The following is a 20,392-nucleotide window of genomic DNA, read 5'->3' on the forward strand; positions in this document are numbered from 1 at the left end:
TGTTTTAGGTCCTTAGATTTTAAACGTTTTTGAGCACAACCCACAATAGGAAATAGCACTGTATATTCTCATCTAACACAGTTATCTTCCTTCCTCCCTGCCTCCTTTCTCTTTCATTTATTATAATGTTTTTATTGTTTTTTTTTGGAGAGAGAGATAGAAACATCAATGTGAGAGAGATCAGTTGCCTCCTACTGGGGATGGAGCCTGCAACGTGGCATGTGCCTGATGGGGAATCAGACTGGAACCTCTCAGTCCATGGGACGACACGCAATCCAATGAGCCACACCGGCCTGGCTATTTATTTTTATTATATTTATTTATTTGGTTGTTAATCCTCAGCTGAGGATATTTTCCACTGATTTTTTTTTAGATAGAGTGGGAGGGAGGGAGAGAAACAATCAGACGACCAGATCGGGCACATTCAGGGTGGTATGTCTGTAGACAAGAGAGAGGAACATCAGCGTGAGAGAGACACAACAATTGGTTGCCTCCTGCACTACCCTGGATCCAACATTGACCGGAAATTGAACCCGAGATCCTTTGGTCCACTGGCCGAGGCTTTAACTGCTGAGTCAAACGGGGCAGGGCTCCCTTTCTAACTTTTAGCTCTTTTCATTCCTTGCTGCAATATACTGATTTTTCCCCTTTCATTTGTATTCCACTTTTTTTTAACAGCTGGATTGATGTTTTGACCTGCATTGTGATTAGCCTTGGTGTCCAATAATAAACTTAAGGGGAACTCTAATTATTACCTCTTCAGGGAATATTTCCCAGCCTTTGCCAGATTTCAGACATTATTTCCCAGCATTTCATAAAAGAAACGCAAATGCTGGTAGACCTGGAGACATCCTCAGCGAGCACAGAAATGCCTGATAAAACAAGACCCGCCCTATGGCACTCCCATGGAATGGACAGGTATACCCACATGCTCTGGTGGTGGGCAGTTGGACAAGATGGAACTGAAGCTTTGAAAATGTTCCTGCTCCTGGCCAAGGCTCCAATTCCCCGCATTTGTTCTACATGAAGGATTGTGTCCACCCAGAGATTCCATGTTCGTTCTCTAACGTTGAATGACTATCTTCTGGTGCTTATTGGTAATTTGTGTATCTTCTTTGGTGAAATGTCTGTTCAAATTTTTGCCTAATTTTTACTTGGGTCATCTCCCTGTTACTGTATATATCTGGGATAGAAGTCCTTCAAGGAGAAATGATTTCCAAGTATCTTCTCCCACTCGGTGGCTTGTCATCATCTCCTTAATGGTGTCTTTCAGAAGTGGAAAGTTTTTTTCTCCCCATAAAACCAGATTTATCTTTTTAATTGATGGTGCTTCCAGTGGGTTTATTGTGCTCCTTTAACATGCAGTTTTGCCAAATTTTAGAATTAAGCTCTATCTTCAGTTGCTTTTGGAAGCAGATCCCAGGAGCCCTAGGAGGGGTGGGAACACCATCCATGTTAGATTGAGAAAATCTAAGCCGTCAATATCTTGGACATTTAGTAGAGTAGGCATGATAGAATGGCATGGTGCTAAAATTCTAATTGGCCTGTAAACTATCCTCAACTAGCTCCCTTTGGGCTAAGGTCAGGCAACTGAATTAGGAACCAAATTTTTTTTTTTTTTTTACGTTTATCTACAGATAGAGCAGGAGAGAGAAGGGGAGAGACTGGATGTGAGAGACACATCGAGTGGTCACCACCCACAGGATCCTAACCAGGGCCAGGGACAAAACGCAAGTGAGGTACGTGCCCTTAGCGGGAACCAAACCCGGGTCTCTCTGGACCACAGGCTGATGCTCTAACCGCTGAGCCAAACTGGCCGGGGCAGGAAGCAATTTCTAAACATTGCAGATTAATCCCAGGGGAAGCACGAATGCACCTTCCTTTTCAGAACAGCCTGCCTTTGTCAAACCAGAAGGCTTTGTGTGGAATTCTGGGTGTGGCACTGATCAGGGGACTCCACCTAAATCTCATCAATGAGTCTGTTGGAGGTGATCAAAGGTCACCTGAGGGGTTGCACCTAACATTTATCCTTTGGAGGCTTTGCCCAGCAGATCTGTCTGCTTGTCTTAGTGTGTCAAACATTCTACTTCTAGTGCCTAATCACCACGTGCAAAATGCTCCTTGCTCATTTCTTCCCCCAAAGCAGGTGTGACAGACTGGAGCAGCCCATGTCCCAGAAGTGGGAATGGCTTTAAGACGCTGGCAACTCCATACCTTTTGGCTGGACTAAGACAGCTTTGTCAGCTGGGTGACACTAGGTACCACAGGCCACAATGGTTTACGTCGTTGTCACTGGCACTTATCCACTTATCTGTGGATAGACTCCAGCACAGCCCTTTCCAAGCCCCCTTTTCTTGGCAATGGCCTGCCTCCATTGCAGACACACACTGCAAAGACGCCAAATTTCTTTAAAAATAATTTATTCGTTTTCTGGTCACAAGTTACAGGAACGTGCAAGGGCAATGCCTGAGACGCTGTGGCTGGCCATTCTGCATCTGTTAACACCCTGTACAACACCAGGCTCATCCTGCCCCAAGCACTTGTTACATCCTAACAGCTGCAGAGTCTAGTATCTGACCATGTGGGAAGTTTAAACTTGAGTTTTCCAGCTTACTTATAAATACGGAAACGGAACTAGCTGTTCCAACCACTGATTTCCTTAAACTCTCATGAATGAGGTCACAGGCAAATGATGCCCCACAGCTCTTAGAGCCTTAAGCTTTTTAAAAGGCCTTTCTGAAATAGTAGTAACAAAGGCCCCTTCTGTGTCCCCAGAACAACACTAGGGCGATGTGGGGTGTCCCCCCCACATCCTAGGGCGGCGATGGAGGAAGGGCAGGCCAGGCCAAGCATGAGGAATTAACAGTCAATTTTATTGGGCTCAGACCAGGAGTCCATGAGTCTTGAGGACCTCTGTGTATGTGCCAATCTTCTTCTCCACATTCTTTTCGGCCTGTTTCCGTAGCCTCTGTGGGTTAGAAGGACAGACTGCGGTCAGTGGCTGCTACCTGTGACCACCCTTATCCCAGGGGCCCAAATCCCACTGCAAACTCCAGGCTGGGCCTTAAGCTGAGCCCTCTGGGGGTAAGCAAGACCACTGCCCAGGTGTGTGGTGCCCCCGAACTCACCATGAGCTGCTTTTTCTTCCGGTAGTGGATCTTGGCCTTCTCCTTCCTCTTCTCCTCCAGAGTGGCCGTGACCGCCTGGTACTTCCAGCCGACCTCATGAGCCAGGCGGCCTAGGTAAGCAAACTGCGGGTGGGGGTTAAGAAATGAAATTGTAATGAAATGAGGAGTCTGGACTGAGGAAAGGGTAGCCATGAGCGGGGCTGATGACCTTTCTTAAAGGATCCTGAACACTTAGCAATCCAACTTTTCTCACCAAGCTTAAACCGGGAGGCACACCCACCCCAACCCTGTGTAAGGGGTCCCTGCTCCTCCTGGCATCAGCCAAGCCATTGGCATTATCGGCAGCGCCCAGTGGCATCCGCAGACCATCGTGAGAAAAAAACATCATTTGCCAGTCTTGGGGACCTCAAGCCACCCCCAGCCACCCCCCCAAGTGACACCCCCATGTTAGCCCACTCAACATCATCTGGGACTCACCTTCCGTGTGGGCTTCAGGCGCACAACCTTGAGGGCTGCAGGAACCACCATCCGCTTTTTCTGTTAGAGAAGGAGAGGGGCTTAGGGAACCTGGAGTGAGGGACAGACAGGGAAGAAGGCTGGCTAGGGCAGGCGTCTCAGCCAGTGCTGTTCTCATGAGATTCAAACAATGTAGGTAACGTGGATCATCATGGACACCGGCAGACACATGGATGCTGCAGAGGCCTAATCTAGCTTACCTTGTCATAGGGCGGTGGGATCCCATCAAACACCTTGAGGCGGTCCAAGGCGGCCTGACCTCGCTTGGTTTTGTGGGGCAGCATGCCTGTGGGCAGAGGAACAGCAACTCAGAGGGGCTCGTGAGGACCCCCCACCCCAGAGGCAGGCAGACAGGTGGCCTCAGATGGTAGTGCATGTGGAGTCATCTCATGGTTGGGAAACTCGAACTTGAGTGGGAGAAGTCCTCATCACTGGCCACCCACCCCATCACCACCTGTGGTCTTCAGGCCCAGCTCACCTCGCACAGTCCGCCAAAAGATGCGGCTGGGGGCTCGGAAGTGGTAAGGACCACGGGATGGGTTGGTGTTCATCCGCTTGCGGAGGAAGGCCAGGTACTTCACTGAGAGGAGACAGCATGAAGGCTTTATATCCCAAGGCTAATGCTAGCTTCTTCCAACATATCCACACCCCCAAGGGCCTATTCAGAAATAAACTAGCACCTCCAATCCCTGGGGAGAGTCTATGAAGCCTGAGCACCCCTGACGCCAACCCTCTCTAGCCCTTTTCCCATGCTGTAACTTACATTTGTTTCTATAGAAGTTGCCAGAGATATTGATGCCCTCACAGCGCACAACCACCACCTTTCGGCCTAGTGGGAAAAGGAAAGCGAGGCAATCATGGAGGCACAGATCACAAAGCCACCCAAAGGTTCTTCCTGCACCTGGCTGCCACCCACCTGCCCAGCTACTGCTGAGGAACTGACCACAAGGCCAAAAAAACCAAGAACCCTGCAGGGGAGCCTCCTGTCCCAAGTCACGGAGGAGTATCTGGCAGAGCTGGTTTCATACTTAAAGTATGAGCTCAACAGAAGAAACGTTAACCCCACAGCCCCCAACTGCAGGGGAAGGAGTGGCCGGCAAGTCTCAGAGCGGTGCATGGGGTTGATCTCATGGTCGTGAGACTCAAACGAAAGATGGTGATTGCTGCTCATCACTGACCTCCGACTGGAGCTTTGCGGGGGCGGGGAAGGGTGCTGTGGGTAGAGACCAGACTTACCCAGCAGTACCTGCTTGGCCACAATGGCCGCAAGGCGGCCCAGGAGATGGCCTCGGCCATCAAGCACCAGGACCTGTTGAAGATAGGACGAGAGCTTAGTCACCCAGAACCTTCCGATTCCCCACCCCAAGCAAACATTGCTTTCTAATTATTTCTGTTTCACCTCATTCCCCGGGTACCTCCTATCCAGGTACCAGACTTAAGAACTAGGACCCAAGGCTCACTTTACAGACGAGGCCAAAAAAGCAAATGGTTGACTCGTGATTTCAATGAACGGGATAAGAACTCCTCTCACATCTCGGTTGCTGGAAGGGCAGGGATTTTTATGCCCAGATTACAGCTTCTTCATCAAGAGTAAAAGTCCCCACTCTTATCGAGTGCTGGTTATATACGTTGTGATTGTTGGAAGGCAGAAAGGTACAGAATCTAAAGCCAGACTTCCTGACAATGTGACTTGGGGCAAAGATCTGCAGTTCTCCAGGCTTCAACTTCCTCACCTGGAAGATGAGGATAACAATATCCGCCTCAGAAACATTGTGATCATTCTCTCAATCACAAAAAATACAATGCAAACCGGGCCAGGAACACAGTAAATGCAGGGACACGTTCAGAGAACTCTACCACTTGCCTCCCTCCCAACTTGGTTTTCCTTCCTTAACTACAGAACCAATCCATTAAACCCGTAAGGACCCCCTCCCCAGTCCCAGTGTCTCCCCCTTCACACAAGGTTGCACAAAGGAGCCAGGGCATTCAGAGGTAAGCTTCTGCTACCTTCATTGAAGGCCAAGTGCTTAAGGACAAAAGATGGCCCAGGGCTGTGGAACATTGAATCCCAGTCCTCTGCTTCTAGCAGCAACTGTACATCAAACCCAGAGCAAAGGGGAAAACAATTTGTTCCCGAAAGCCCCATAGGCAAGAGCTCCTTGTACCCAGGGTGAAGATTTTGTGCCCAAACACCCAGAGATGCTGGGGAGGCCTGATCAGCACTCCCACGGGGGCAAAGCAGGGCCGCCTGGGAAGACTAAAAGGACCCTCCGTTTAGGCCAGTCCTTGGCTTCTCAGCCGCCTTCCACGTGCTTCCCCAACGCCAGACATACACGGGTCCAATTCAGCCAAGTACCAGCCCATATCAAGGTAAACAAGACCTTGTTTTAAAAAACAGCTCTTTTCTGGGCCAGAAGTTTGCATCGTGGCCCCTCAGGGAGGAACGATACCGTAATTACCAGTCCCAGAGCACAAAAGCAGTGCCAATATTTCTAGTTCCCCGTTACAGAACTTTATGCATCCTCTTGCTCTTCGTTTTGCTCAGTTTTCAAGCTAAAGTTCCCCTACACATGTAGAAAGGGACAAAGAGTCAACCCCGTCCCAGCCTGCATCTCACGAACTCCCTCACCACCCCGGCCCGCGCGGAGCCCGAACCTGCCCCTCCGCCATCTTCGGCAGCCGCCTGGGAAAGAAGGAGGCCTTGGCGCAGGGTTTCTTATCCCCTATAACAGGGGCGGAGGAAGTGACGCCACACGGACCACGTGAGCAGATTTCTGTCGTTTCATTGGCTAGTGTCCTGCGCGTGCGTATGAAGGTCTCATTAGAAGGCGGGTCGTCTTCTGATCGTCCAATCCGGGAGTCGTTCCCAACGGACCCCGGCGGCCATTTTTGTGCGGGGCCGGAGATCACGTGGGTTGGGAGGGGGCTCTGTTGGGGCGGGACTGTCCAGCTTCGGCCGCCATGTTTTTGAGGGACTGCCGAGCTCCCTCCGCAAACTGCTCGGTGTGGTGGGGAAGCGCGGCTACCCCCTCAAGCGACAGCAGGCAGTAGGGCAAGTGGTGGTCCTTCGGCTGGGTCAGATGCTTCCTACGGGTTCCCACAGTGCCACCCCCGTCAGAGGACATGCCGGTGCCCCAGGTTCTCCCCACCATTGAGCAGGATCCCTGAGAGGGCTGGGCTGGTTCTGACCGCGCGGGGCCCAGCACTGCCCTGCACGGTCCCCTGGGCCCCAGGAAGCCTCAGACACCAGGTATCGAGTGAAATAATTGCGTTCACTGAAAAACCAAGATTCCAACCCAAAGCGACCCACCAACAGACAGGCCTGACCAGACAGAGCTGGAAGAAAAGGATGATTTATATACAGTTTCCTGGGGTCGAGGGCTTTGTACAGAGGGGGGCGGCGGGGGCGGGCGCGGGGTGCTGGCGTTGCCTCCATCCCGGGGAGACAGGGACAGGGGCAGGGCTGCCGAGGAAGTGACCGGTCTCTGGCTGACTTCCCGCGAGGCCCGGCCCGGGGTCCTCGGGCGGGTGACTCCTCTCCCTGGGCCTCAGTGTCCTCTGTAAAATGGGGTGACAGATGCGTCGGCCTCACTGGGCTGCGTGCGGCTCCGCCAGAGGTCGGGAAGCAGCAAGCTCGGTGCCTGGGCAGTGATGGGAACTACAGCTCTGCTTCTCCTACAGCGCGATCCAGTGGCGGGAACAGCGGGCCTCCCACATGGGGCCAGTGCACCCGAGTTTTACCTTTTACCCCCCCGCTTTTTTTTTTTTTTTTTTTAGTGAATCCTCACCTGAGGATATTTTTTCCATTGATTTTTAGAGAAACTGGAAGGGAGGATTGGGGTGAGGAGAAAGAGAGAGAAACATTGCCTCTTGGTTGCTTCTGGAACATGCAACCCAGGTAGGAACTGGGGATCAAACCTGCAACCTAGGTACTACCCTTGCCCAGGAATGGAACCCACCACCCTTTGGTATGAGGGCTGATACTCTCACCATGGAACCACACTAGCCAGGGCTTACCTGATTTGTCTTTTTTTTTTTTTAATCCTCACCCAAGGATATTTTTCCATTTGTCTTTAGATAGAGTAGGAGACAGAGGGGGAGAGAGAAACATTGACGTTGAGAGGGACATATCGACTGGCTGCCTCCCGCAGGACCCTGACCAGGGCCGAAGACGAACTGCAACCGAGGTACATGCCCTTGGCTGGAATCGAACCCACGACTCATTGGTCTGTGGGTCAGCGCTCTAACCACTGAGCCGAACCGGCTAGTGCTTACCTGATTTCTTAAAAAAAAAAAATAATAAATGCTTTTATTGATTTTTAGAGAGCGAGGAAAGGAGAGGGAGAGAGAGAAGCATCGATGTGAGAGAGAAACAGCCATCAATTGCCTCTCTGACCCAGGAACAAATCTGAAACCTGGGCATGTGCCCTGTCCAGGAATCGAACCAGCGACCTTTCGGTGCAAGGGACAACGGTCAACCAACTGATTCACACCAGCCAGGGCTAAATTTTACCTAATTTTAACTCAGTAGTTAATTTTAACTCAATGGTTATTGGGAGAGTGGAAAACAGGTTGAGAGGGACAAGGTGGAAAGAAAATGTCTCAATGTATGTTACTTTTCAAGAAAAATTGTAATAAGGTACTGTTCTGAAACAAATGTTGAAATAAAAATCATTATATTTAGAAATTGCCCTGGCATGGTGTCTCAGGTGGTTGGAGCATTGTTCTGGGCACCAAAGAGTTTCAGGTTTGATTCCTGGTCAGGCCACATACCTAGGTTGTGGGTTTGATCCCTGGTCGGGGTGTGAAGCGGAGGTGGCTGATTTTACATCTTGTTTCTCGCTCTCTCTCTTTTCCTCTCTCTCTAAAGTAAATAAAAACATATCCTTGGGTCAGAATTTTAAAAAATTTAGAGCCCAGCCGATGTTACTCAGGGCACTGAGCATCCTCCTATGGACTGAGAGGTCCCAGTTTGATTCCTGGTCAGGGCACATACCTGGGATGCGGGCTTGTCCCCAGTAGGGGGCGTGCAGGAGGCAGCCTATCAATATCTCTTTCATATCGATGTTTCTTTTTAAAAAATGTTTCTTTATTGATTTTATTTATTTTTATTTTATTTTATTTTTTGGTATGTGCCCCTAGCGGGAACCGAACCCAGGACTCTCTGGTCTGCAGGCCGACACTCCAACCGCTGAGCCAGACCGGCCAGGGCTTCTTTATTGATTTTAGAGAAAGAGGAATGGGGAGGGAGAGAGATAGAAACATCAATGAGAGAGAACATCAATTGGCCGCCTCCTGCCTGCCCCTCACTGGGGATCAGGCCCACAACCTGGGCATGTGCCCTGGTGAGGAATTGAACTGGCGACCTCTTGATGCATGGGTTGATGCTCAACCACTGAGCCACACCACCCAGGCTCTCACATGGATGTTTCTATCTGTGTTCTCTCTCTCTCTCTCTCTAAAAAAATCAATAAAAACATTTAAATCAAGAGAAACTTATTTAAAAAAATTAGAAACTGGTCCTCGATCCAGTTTTTGGGAAACTATATGTTTCAAACAACTCGAGCAGGTGAATCCACTTTTGCTACTGCACGTTTCACGAAATGTAAGTACAGATCAAGTATTTCTGATAAAAACGTGGCATCTCAACTGAGATGTGCTATGAAGGTAGCATACTCACTGGGTTCTGAAGACTTGGTATGAAAAAAAGGATTAAAGTAGACCATAGTTTTTAAAAATATTGATTACATGTTGAAATAACTTTTTAAATACACAGGGTGAAATAAAGTATTTAAAGTAACCTGTTCCTGCCCTGGGCGGTTTGGCTCAGTGGTTAGAGTGTGAGCCTGCGGTCCAGAGAGACCCGGGTTCGGTTCCCGCTAAGGGCATGTACCTCGGTTGCAGTTTGTCCCCGGCCCTGGTTGGTCATGCGGGTGGCAGCCACTCAATGTGTCCCTTTCACGTCGATGTTTCTCTCTCTCTCTCTCTTCCTCTCTCTCCCTCCCACTCTATCTGAACAAAAAATGGGAAATAATGTCCTCGGGTGAGGATAAAGTAACCCATTCCTGCCCGGCTGGTGTGGCTCAGTGGTTGAGCATTGACCCATGAACCAAGAGGTCACCAGTCAGGGCACATGCCCAGGTTGTGGGCCTGATCCCCAGTGGGGTCGTGCAGGAGGCAGCCAATCGATGTTCTCTCTCATTGATGTTTCTGTCCCTCCCTCTTCCTCTCTCTCTAAAATCAATAAAGAAAAAAAAATAAATGCTTGCTGGGGCTGGAGGACTCACTTCCTGACCACTCACAAAGTAACCCGTTTCTGCTTACCATTTTTTAAAAAAATATGACTATTAGGAAATTAAAAATCACGTGCAGCTTGTGCTTTATTTCCACTGGACGGCTTTGCTCTAAGGGCTTTGCGTGCGTCACTTCTTTTTACCTCTGGACAACTCTTTGGTAGAAGGATTATTACCAGTCTTTTGGACAGATAAGGAAACTGAGGCAGAAGAGTGAAAAGCACAGAAGCCAGAACCAGATAGCCCCAGGTCAGATTTTGGCTCTGCCTCTCAAAAGCTGTGTGACTTTTGGCAAATTATTTACCTCTCTGTGCCTCTGTGAAATGGGGACAATAATGGCACCAGCTTCTGAGTTAAGTGAATGAATCTGTGGAATGCCTCAGCACAAGGCCTGTGTTACTGAGGCATGTGTGTAAGTGACTACTGAGAAATGTTTCTTTCCTTTTTTTATTTTGTGGTACGTGCCCCCAGCGGGAACTGAACCCGGGACTCTCTGGTCCGCAGGCCGACGCTCAACTGCTGAGCCAAACTGGCCAGGGCTTTTTTTTTTTTTTTTAATTTTTTTTTTTTTTATCCTCACCTGAGGACATTTTCCCATTTTTTGTTCAGATAGAATGGGAGGGAGAGAGAGGGAGAAAAACATCGACGTGAAAGGGACACATCGAGCGACCGCCACCCGCACGACCAACCAGGGCCGGGGACAAACTACAGCCAAGGTATGTGCCCTTAGTGGGAACCGAACCCGGGTCTCTGTGGACCGCAGGCTGACACTAACCGCTGAGCCAAACCGGCCAGGGCGGGAACTGTTTGTAGTTAGATCCCTCTGGACCCATCTGGAACCCACTAGAGCCTCTTTCCTCTCTCCTGACCGCTGACCTTCTGCCCCCACGCCTGCTGCCAGGTTCTTTCCTCCATCACATGACTCCCACAGCTTACTGCTGCCCTGGGCAGGCAGCCTCAGTTCCCTTGCTTGGCATTGGAGGCCTGGATTTCCTGTGGCATTTTCCAAACTCCCACGCCCACCTGCCCCAGGCCAGTGGACATTCCAGGAGGCCGCTCTCCCATGGCCTGGCCTGCAGACTTCCACATCCAAACATCTCCCAGGGGGTTCCTTACGCCACAGGACCCCACTGAGCTCTCTGTCTTTCCCTAGTCTCCCTCCTCCTCCAGGTTCCCCACTGTCCACCCAGTCACTGGGCCAGACCCAGGGTCATCCGTGCCACCCCCCCAGCCTGTCAGTCCCCAGCCCTGTCCCTCCTGATCTCTGACCCCGCCCCTTCCTTTTCTCCATCCCCATGGTCCCAGCCTGGCTCAGCCCTTGTCCTCTCAACGGACCCTCACGCAGCTTCCTCTCTGGCCACCAGGCCATCTTACAGTCTGTCTCCCTGTGTCCCCAGAGGGGCCTCCTACAGCCAGGGCTGACCACTCTGCTCCTGCCCCCAGCCCTCCACACATGAAGTCCAGGGTCCTCAGTGTGGTGAAGACTCACCAAGATGAGTCAGTGCTCCTGGGGACCAAAGGGTCAGGCACAGCTGGGCACCTGGGGCCTCCAGACCCCCCTCAGCCCTCTCCAGCCCCTCTGCCCACCCTGCTGGCTCACCTGCTCCCCAGCGGAGGGCGTCCTCCGCCTCCTTCTCATCCAGTTCAGGCACCAGGCAGCGGCCAGCAGCATGAGGGCCACGGGCAGCAGCAGCAGCAGGAGCAGCAAAGAGGCCTGAGGGGCTGGCAGGGCTGTGGCCCCCAAGGCCAGGGGACTCATTGAGGGCAGCAGGGTGGAGGAGTCTGAGGGGAGAGAGGAGCCTGGGTGACCAAGGAGAAGGGTCAGGCCGGGACAGGGCCTTCCGGGTGCGGTGTGACCTTGGGTGGGCTGCTGGCCTCTTTGTGCCTGTCTCCTGATCTGTAAAACGGGGACAGTCATTATACCTACACCCTAAGGTTGTCACAAAAATTAAATGAGTGAATATTTAGAAAGAGCTTGGGACAGTGCCTGGCACATTATCTTCAGATAGAGTGGGAGGGAGAGAGAGAGAAAAACATTGATGTGAGAGACACATGACCTCCCCCACGACCTGACCAGGGCCAGGACCAAACTGCAACCGAGGTACGTGCCCTTGACTGGAATCGAACCTGCAACTCATTGGTCTGTGGGCCAACATTCTAACCACTGAGCTAACCAGCCAGGACACCGAGGACATGCTTTTTATTGTTTGTTTTTTTAAATATGTGTTATTGATTTTTTTTAGAGAGAGAGAGAGAGAGATAGAAACATCGACGTGAGAGAGAAACATCGATGGGCTGCCTCCTGCACACCCTCTCCTGGGGATTGAGCCTGCAACCCCGGGGCATGTGCCCTGACTGGGAATCGAACCGGGACCTTTCAGTCCATAGGATAATGATCAATCCACTGAGGCACACCAGCTGGGCTTTTTCTTTATTTACTTTCTTTATTAATTTTAGAGAGAGCAGAAGGGAGAGAGAGATAGAAACATTGATGAGAGAGAACATTGATTGGCTGCCTCCTGCATGCCCCCCACTGGGGACCTGGCCCATAACTTGGGCATGCGTCCTGACCGGGAATCGAACCAGTGACCTCTTGGTGCCTGGGTTCACACTCAACCACTGAGCCACACTGGCTGGGCTTTATTGTTTTTTCAGAGAGAAAGGAATGGGGAGAGAGAGAGAGAAATATTGATGTGAGATAGAAACATCAATCGGTTGCCTCTCAACCAGGGGTGAAACCCACAACCTTGGCATGTGCCCTGACCAGGAATCAAACCCATGACTTTTGGGTGCCTGGGACAACACTCCAACCAACTGAGCCACACTGGCCAGGGCAGTTTGCATATTTTACAACTGAACAAATGTTTCTGGTGCTTCTATGTTGATTTGTTTCTTCTTCTTCCTCTAATAGTCTCTGAGCTGCATGTGGGTGACAGGACTCATATCTGTTTTATTTATTCCCAGAACCTACTGCTTAGTGCTCACTAAATAATATGACGAGAATTTAATTTACATAAGTTATTTTTTTGAGTGAACAAATAGCTAATAAACAGTAAGAGATACAGGTGTGAAACTCTGATGTCTCAAAGGCCGCACACCAGCTTGTCCACTGTTTCCTCTGTGCCTTCATTTCCCAACCTCTGCCCCTCACTGACTCCAGCCACACAGGCCTCATCACTGTAGCGGGTTTCTGCCTCAGGGCCTTTGCACTGGCTGTTCCCTTCTTCCCAACTTCCAGAGACTTTCCAACCAACCGCCTCAGACCGTGATTCCTGTTTTAATTGCTTGCATAGGGCTCCTTTCACTCAGATATTTTTCTGTTTGTATGTTTATTGTCTGTCTCATGATTAGGGTTTCTGCCCCCCAAAATGTTGGTGCACGAACTTGGAGTCTTGTTCTGGGCTGTGTCTCTAGTGCCAGGCACCAAGAAGATGGTTACTAAAACTTGGTTGTGCCCTGGCGGATGTCGTTCAGTGGTTAGAGTGTTGACCTGCACGCCAAAGGGTTTCAGGTACAATTTCCAGTCAAGGGCACATACTTGGGTTGCAGGTTTGATCTCAGGCCCCTGTTGGGGCTTATGGGGGAGAAAACCAAGCAATGTCTCTCTCACACATGGATGTTTCTTTCTCTCTCCCTCCCTCCCTTTCACTCTTTCTAAAAATCAGTGGAAACAATATCCTCAGGTGAGGATTAACAAAACATAAAATTAAAAAACACAAAACTTGTTTGAGTGAATAGCCAGAAATGTAAATAGAAATGACAAACCAAGCTCAGTATGAGTGAGAAAGATGGGAAATGAGGGGAGAATTTGAGAAAAATCTAGCTAGAATGAGAGTTTTTAAAAATATCCCTTTCAGGCGCTGGTTGGTTTGGCTCAACGGTTAGAGCGTCGGCCCGCGGACCAAAGAGTCGCAGGTTCGGTTCCAGTCAAAGGCATGTACCTTGGTTGCAGTTCAGTCCCCGGCCCTGGTCCAGGTCATGTGGGAGGCAACCAGTTGACGTGTCTCTCTCACAGCGATGTTTCTCTCTCAATCTCTCCCACTCCCTCCTATTCTATCTGAAGATAAATGGAAAAATATCCTCGGGTGAGGATTAAATATATATATTTATATATCCCTCTCAGAACTTCACAGATCTAGTGGAAAAACTTTACAAGGACAGAAAAATGCTGCATAACATCATGATAAGGTTGATAGAATATAAAAATCTTGAACAAGAGTGAATTTACCTTTTTTTTTTTTTTTACCTGTTTAAATGGCTACTAGAAAGTCTACACTTAAACAAGCACGCCATTGGCCTGTCTTAGCTCCTGCTTCAGAGTTTCCTAAAATCTCTCAAACAAGCAGTGCCTGGCCTCAGTGAGCCCCATACCTCTCGCTAAGTGGCCCCAGGCCCAGCACTAGAAGCAGCCAGCCTCGGGTCACAGTTGGGCTTTGCCTGGGCACCTCCAAGCCCAGCACAGGAAGCAGCCATCGGCAGATCACTTTGTACCTTATGCCTGGTGGCCCCGGGTAGAACACAGGCAGTGGCTGACCTGGCCCCAGAGCCAGCACACCCAGTGGACAGCTTCAGACCACATCAAAGCACCACCACCCAACCACCTCCACAAGTGACACACTCAAGGAGTGGACTCAGTGGGTACCAGAGCCCTGCTGAAGTAAGTCTTGCTCTGTGTGATGGGCCCCTGCACAGCTGATCATCCAGGGTGGTCAGAGGTCAGCGGTCAGTGGGCACAGCCAGTCCTTGCAGCTGATCAGCCTGAGTAAATCCTTCCCATTGACATGCCAACAGCAATCAAGACTCAATTACAACAGAAGAAGGTACAGTCCACACAAGAGGTGCACCTTGTGGGCCCAGCTGGGGTGATCAGAGAGGCTGTGCCACCCCAGGACACCTACAACAATAGGCCACCCTACAAAGCCCAGGAGACATAGCAACTCTGCCTAATACATAGAAACAATCAGAGGGAAGCAACCAAAATGAGGAGACAAAGAAACATGTCCCAAGTGAAAGAAAAGAACAAAACTCCAGGAAAAGAAGTAAGCAAAATGGAGATAAGCAATCATTCAGATACAGAGTTCAGGAAACAAGTTATAAGGTTGCTCAAGGAACTTGGTGACACCTTCAAGGAACTTAAGGAGAACATCAACAACATAAATAAGGACCAGTCAGAAATGAAGGAGGCACTAACTGAAATAAAGAATAATTTACAGGGAATCAATAGTAGAGTAGGTAAAGCCAAGAAGCAAACCATCGATTTGGGATATAAGGAAGCAAAAACACCCAATCAGAACAGTAAAAAGGAATGAAAAAAAAAAAAAATGAGGAGAGCCCTAACCAGTTTGGCTCAGCAGTTAGAGCGTCGGCCAGAGAGACCTGGGTTCAGTTCCCCCTAAAGGCACGTACCTCAGTTGCAGTTTGTCTCTGGACCTAGTTGGGGTCATGTGGGTGGCAACCAGTTGATGTGTCTCTCTCACATCAATGTTTCTCTCTCTCCCTTCCACTCTATCTGAAGATAAATGCAAAAATGTCCCTGGGTGAGAATTAAAAAAAAAAAAAAAATGTCAGGGTTTCGTACATAGCAGAGCAGCTCTCTCACTGTGATCTATTTGATCTATTAAAAGTCAGCCCTCGAGACACACACACACACACACACACACACACACACACAATGAGGATAGTGTAGGGAGCCTCTGGGACAACTTCAAGCGTGCCAACATTTGCATCATAGGGGTGCCAGAAAGAGAAGAGAGAGAACAAGAAGTTGAAAACCTATTTCGAACAATAATGACAGAAAATTTCCCTAACTTGGTGAAGGAAACAGACATACAAGTCCAGGAAGCACAGAGAGTCTCAAACAAGATGAACCTGCCCTGGCCAGTTTGGCTCAGCAGTTGAGTGTCGGCCTGCGGACCAGAGAGTCTCAGGTTTGGTTCCCGCTAGGGGCATGTACCACCAAAAAAAAAAGAAGAAGAAGAAGAAAAGATGAACTCAAAGAGGTCCACACCAAGACACATCATCATCAAAATGCCAGAGAAAGAATCTTAAAAGCAGCAAGAGAAAAGCAGTTACTAACCTACAAAGGAGCTCCCATAAGACTGTTTGATTTCTCAGAAGAAACTTTGCGGGCTAGAAAGGAGCAGCAAGAGATATTCAAGGTGATGAAAAGCATTGACCTACAACCAAGATTACTCTGTCCTGCAAAGCTATCATTTAGAAATTGATGGACATATCAATAGTTTCCGAGACAAGAAAAAGATAAAGAAGTTCATCACCACCAAACCAGTATTATATGAAATGTTGAAGGGTCTTCTTGAAGGTGAAGAACAACAAAAATATGAACAATAAAATGGCAATTAATACATATCTATCAACAATTGAATCTACAAGCAAAATGAGCAAGCTGAACAGAAACAGACTCATAGATACAGAGAACTTTTTGTTGCTTGCCAGATGGGTGGGGTCTGGGAGGATGGGTGAAAAAAATGAAGGAATTAAGAAGTACCAATTGGTTGTTAGACTGATGAACCTCAAAGGGAAGTGGGGGAGATAAACCAAAGAACTTCTATGCATATATGCATAACCAATGGACACCAGACAATAGTGAGGGGAAGGCAGGAGGGGGGTGAGATTGGGGAGGAGGGGGCCAAAGGGGAAAAAAGAGGGGACATCTGTAATACATTCAACAATAAAGATGAGTTAAAAAAACAAAACAAGCACTCCACACTCTATTTCTATGGCATGGAGCTGCCATCCCTTCTCAGAGATGGGTAAACTGAGGCCCGGAGAGGGGAATGACCATGGGGGAACACGCCCAAAGTCAAGCAGCCCACGGGAGCAGGTAAGTTCTGAGATGCCCCGTGCAGGGCAGGGCTGGGAGGGTGGGAGAGGAGGCGGGGCTGGGAGGGTGGGAGCCTTTACCGGGCTGACACTGCAGCTCCAGGCACCTGGAGAAATTCCAGCGGGTGATCCAGGGCTTCAAGGCCACCAGCTGCTCAGTGGTGTCCTGCAGGAGGTGGGAGATGTTGGTCTGGACGAAGCGAAGACAGCTAGGGAGGGGCTGGGGGCAGGGGAGGGAGACGTCACCACCACATCACCCCCTGCGTCTCCTCAGGCCAAGGGCCTTCCCTGCCCAGCAATGCCCAGCAACCCGGCCCAGCCAGGCTGGGTCTCAGAGGGAGAGTTTGGACCCCTCCTCCGCCTAGTTGCCAGGGAGAAGCATCCTTAGCAACTTCCTGCCATAGGGCCTGAGAAATAAAGTCAGCTGAGCTGGACCCAGACCCCTCACCATCCTCTGGTGCACAGGGGACTGTGATTCCCAGCAGCCCCCCTGACCCCCTCCCCCCGTGAGACTGGAGTTTGAGCTCCCCCCTCCTTGAGCTGCTTGCGACAAAAGAAATCTCCAGTAAGGCCGAGCTAAGCCTTGTCTCCTGTTCCCTAGGAAGGCATCTCCCTCCCTCCCTTGTCCCCCCTCCCTTGTCCCCCACATTCAGGGCTGACCTGGAGGGCGCATAAGGTGACAAAGTGTATCTCGGTGTCGACAGCCTCCAGCAGCATTTGCATCTGGGACCCAGCCACAGTCTTGAGCTGTCCCATCCAGCGCTGGGCCAGGACGAGGCGCCAGAAGGCACCACACAACTTGTCCTGAGGAGAGACAGCCCAAGCTCTGGGTCCTGCGGGCAGACGGGCCTGGGCCTGAGGGGGGAGGGGCCTGGGTCGGAGGGAGGAGGGACTGGGGGCCGGACCCCTGAGTCTGAAGGAGGAGGGGCTGGGGCCGGACCCCTGGGTACCAGGGGAGGAGGGGTTTGGTTGGCAAGCTAGCCGGGTCCTGAGGGATGGTGCATCCAGAGCTGCTTTCCTACCCCCACCCTGGCCCCTCCCGTCTGTGACTCACGTCCAGCAGGTTGGAGGCCACAGTGACTGGATAATCTTGAAGCAGGTAGTCAGACTGCAGGAGAAAACGGGTTCGGCTCGGGTGAAGATGGGAGGAAACAGACCTACAGAGAGAGACCCAGGGCGAGGGGACAGGGAGCCACCAAGACAGAGACCCAGACGGGGCAACTCAGACAATACCCAAGGCTCCCAGAGGACAGCAGAGGAGGCTGGGGCAGGGCGCTCACCAGCTTTCGGATCTTGTCAGCGAAGGTGGAGGAGATGGGGCTGTGGGGGAAGGAGCAGTCTGGGGTCCCGCAGAGGCCGGGGGTGAACAGCAGCAGCAGCAGCAGCAGGGAGATCTGCAGGGAAGGGCGCCTCCGTGGGCTCCACAGCCCTCCCCTGGCTCCCCCAGCCCCTGCTCTCTCCCCCGCTCCTTTCCCAGGGCTCAGTCCATCCTTCAGTTCCTGGTGTCTGCCCACCTCTGACCCCGTGTCCCCGTTCTTCTTTCTGCCTCTGTTGGTACTGTCCACTTTTCAGTCTCCTTTGCCCCAGTCCCCGACTCTGCCCAGCGAGCTCGGTCTCTGCTCCCTCAGCCCAGTCTCCTCTCTGTCTGCCCCCCTGTCCTTCTCTGCTCATCTCTCCCAGGTCTTCCGTCTGGGTCCCCTCAATCCCACTGACACCCACATCCCTCTGTTTGTTCCCCCACTCCTGTCCATCTCCCCTAACAATCCAATCCCCACCCCTGCCCACCTCCCTGCACCCCTGCCCACCTCCCTGCACCCCTGCCCACCTCCCTGCACCCTGCCCACCTCCCTGCACCTCTGTCCACCTCCCTGCACCTTACCCACCTCCCTGCACCCTGCCCACCTCCCTGCACCCCTGCCCACCTCCCTGCACCCCTGCCCACCTCCCTGCACCTTACCCACCTCCCTGCACCCTGCCCACCTCCCTGCACCCTGCCCACCTCCCACCACTGCCCATCTCTCAAGCCCCCTCTGTCCATCTTCCCTCCACCCCTGCCCATCTCCCTCCACACTGCCCACCTGCCTCCACACCTGTCCGCCTCCCTCCACCCTACCCACCTCCCACCCCTGCCCACTTTCCTCCACCCCTGCCCGCCTCCCTCCACCCCTGCCCGCCTCCCTCCACACTGCCCACCTCCCACCCCTGCCCATCTCTCAAGCCCCCTCTGCCCACCTGCCTCCACCCCTGCCCGCCTCCCTCCACCCCTGCCCGCCTCCCTCCACCCCTGCCCACCTCCCACCCCTGCCCATCTCTCAAGCCCCCTCTGTCCATCTTCCTTCCACCTCTCTGCACCTCCGCACCTGTCTGCTCACCATGACACTGCCCTCCTTTCCCCCACCTGTCCCCCAGGTGTACGCACTGTTGGGCTCCAGGCTGGTGCCAACACTATCATCTCCGCCGGAGGCCCTTCATGCCTGTGGCCAGATCTTGGAAGGGACAGAAGAGCGGGTCTTGGGCTGACACACCCCAGCTCTTTCCTCACCCGCCCCTTCACCTCCCTGCCCCTCCCTTGGCCCTTTGAAGTGGCTGAGCTTCCCCCTCCTTCTCCCTCGGGTTTCCTGCATACTCCCCAGTTACGGTGAAAACCCCGCATTTCCCTTTCTAAGAACCCCGACGTCCGATCCCCGGAACCCTCCCCAGGCAGGGGCCCAGGAACCAGACCCCCTTTCCCCCTCCGTCAGCCCCAGGAGGGGAACCCCAGCCCCGCCCCTCGGGGACCCGGAGCCCATTTCTCCTCCCGCACCAGGCTTGCCCCAGCTGGATGTGGAAGGGGCCAGGCGGGGTGACAGCCAGAGATCGAAAGTGAAAGGACATTTTGGAGGGGGGCAGTGAATTGGGGTGGATCTGCCCGAGGCCGGGGGCGCCACCTGGTGGTAACAGGTGGCAGCTCGCCTCCCGAAGCGTGCCTTAGCCTCCCGGGTAGGAAAGACTGAAGGAGGAGCTGGGGCTGGAACCTGGGTCTGTCTCCAAATAGAACCAATGCACGCAGGGCGAGGAGGAAGTCACCCTGAGCTCTTCATCTTCTCCTTGCACCTCACCCCTTCCTTCCCTACAAGATCCCGAGGCCCAAAACCTCGGCGGGGACTTGGGACACTCACTGCCCACACAGCCCAGTCCCTCAGCAAATTTGTTGGCGGACTGTCAAAACGCATCCAGAGTCCGTCGTCCAGTCACTTCTCACCACCCCAGCCGCATCACCTGGGTCTACTACCTCTCCCACCTGATGCCTCCTCTCCTGGCCTCAGCCCTCGCTGCAACCCCCCCGCCCACAACCCTGCCTGTTCCCCATATGCAGTCAGAGAGCCTGTGAAGACTGAGATCCGCTCCCTCCTCTGCTCCAAACCCTCCCCTGCCTCCTGCCACTCAAAGGAAAGACCAAGTCCTCACTGTGGCCCACGCACACCTGCAAAATCTCGAGCCCTGTTCCCTCTCTGCCTTGGTCTCCTCCCTGTGCCTGGGACAAGCACACTCTGCCCCAGGGCCTTTGCATTGGCAGAACCCTCAGCCTGAATGCCCTCCCTCCAGATACCCACATGGCTCGCCCCCCATCTCATT

At 51.9% G+C, this 20,392-nt stretch overlaps 2 protein-coding genes and 4 non-coding genes across 8 annotated transcripts; all 6 read right to left on the reverse strand.

The window, feature by feature from the left end:
- Nucleotides 1-2,852: 2,852 nt before the first annotated feature.
- RPL13A (ribosomal protein L13a) lies at nucleotides 2,853-6,360 on the reverse strand. Its single transcript, XM_036275317.1, has 8 exons — nucleotides 6,300-6,360; nucleotides 4,881-4,953; nucleotides 4,408-4,473; nucleotides 4,123-4,224; nucleotides 3,845-3,930; nucleotides 3,606-3,665; nucleotides 3,129-3,251; nucleotides 2,853-2,968 (listed from the first exon to the last, which is right to left on the reverse strand). Exons 1-8 carry the CDS (start codon nucleotides 6,312-6,314, stop codon nucleotides 2,882-2,884), a joined length of 612 nt encoding a protein of 203 aa, XP_036131210.1. The 5' UTR covers nucleotides 6,315-6,360; the 3' UTR covers nucleotides 2,853-2,881.
- On the reverse strand, nucleotides 3,437-3,521 carry LOC118639664. The gene has a single exon (XR_004961239.1). It is a non-coding gene; the product is annotated as a small nucleolar RNA SNORD35 (small nucleolar RNA).
- Nucleotides 3,736-3,805, reverse strand: LOC118639663. Its single transcript, XR_004961238.1, has one exon. It is a non-coding gene; the product is annotated as a small nucleolar RNA SNORD34 (small nucleolar RNA).
- On the reverse strand, nucleotides 3,999-4,083 carry LOC118639661. The gene has a single exon (XR_004961236.1). It is a non-coding gene; the product is annotated as a small nucleolar RNA Z195/SNORD33/SNORD32 family (small nucleolar RNA).
- Nucleotides 4,742-4,825, reverse strand: LOC118639662. The gene has a single exon (XR_004961237.1). It is a non-coding gene; the product is annotated as a small nucleolar RNA Z195/SNORD33/SNORD32 family (small nucleolar RNA).
- A 638-nt stretch (nucleotides 6,361-6,998) lies between the features above and the next one.
- On the reverse strand, nucleotides 6,999-19,630 carry FLT3LG (fms related receptor tyrosine kinase 3 ligand). 3 transcript variants are annotated; one of them, XM_036275262.1, is made up of 8 exons: nucleotides 19,581-19,630; nucleotides 19,197-19,263; nucleotides 18,058-18,171; nucleotides 17,832-17,885; nucleotides 17,438-17,581; nucleotides 16,859-16,997; nucleotides 11,538-11,719; nucleotides 6,999-7,202 (listed from the first exon to the last, which is right to left on the reverse strand). In XM_036275262.1, the coding sequence occupies exons 2-8, from the start codon at nucleotides 19,227-19,229 to the stop codon at nucleotides 6,999-7,001; spliced, it is 870 nt and encodes a 289-aa protein (XP_036131155.1). In that variant the 5' UTR covers nucleotides 19,230-19,263; nucleotides 19,581-19,630. The 3 variants fall into 3 exon arrangements, with proteins under 3 accessions (XP_036131155.1, XP_036131156.1, XP_036131157.1); XM_036275263.1 differs by lacking the exon at nucleotides 19,581-19,630 and having other exon boundaries at nucleotides 19,150-19,238; XM_036275264.1 differs by lacking the exons at nucleotides 19,197-19,263; nucleotides 19,581-19,630 and having other exon boundaries at nucleotides 17,832-17,934; nucleotides 18,058-18,112.
- Between the last annotated feature and the right edge of the window lie 762 nt (nucleotides 19,631-20,392).

Source organism: Molossus molossus, unplaced genomic scaffold, assembly GCF_014108415.1.
Source record: "Molossus molossus isolate mMolMol1 unplaced genomic scaffold, mMolMol1.p scaffold_m16_p_21, whole genome shotgun sequence".
NCBI lineage: Eukaryota > Metazoa > Chordata > Mammalia > Chiroptera > Molossidae > Molossus > Molossus molossus.

Coding starts and splice junctions, on each gene's coding strand:
- RPL13A (XM_036275317.1), bottom strand. Junction 3,931..4,122: donor CTTTTGGCGGACTGTGCGAG/GTGAGCTGGGCC, acceptor CTCTGCCCACAG/GCATGCTGCCCCACAAAACC. Junction 2,969..3,128: donor GGAAGAAAAAGCAGCTCATG/GTGAGTTCGGGG, acceptor TCTAACCCACAG/AGGCTACGGAAACAGGCCGA.
- FLT3LG (XM_036275262.1), bottom strand. CDS start 19,229: ATGATAGTGTTGGCACCAGCCTGGAGCCCAACA. Junction 17,886..18,057: donor CTGACAAGATCCGAAAGCTG/GTGAGCGCCCTG, acceptor TTTCTCCTGCAG/TCTGACTACCTGCTTCAAGA. Junction 11,720..16,858: donor GGAGCTGCAGTGTCAGCCCG/GTAAAGGCTCCC, acceptor CTCTCCCCTCAG/ACTCCTCCACCCTGCTGCCC.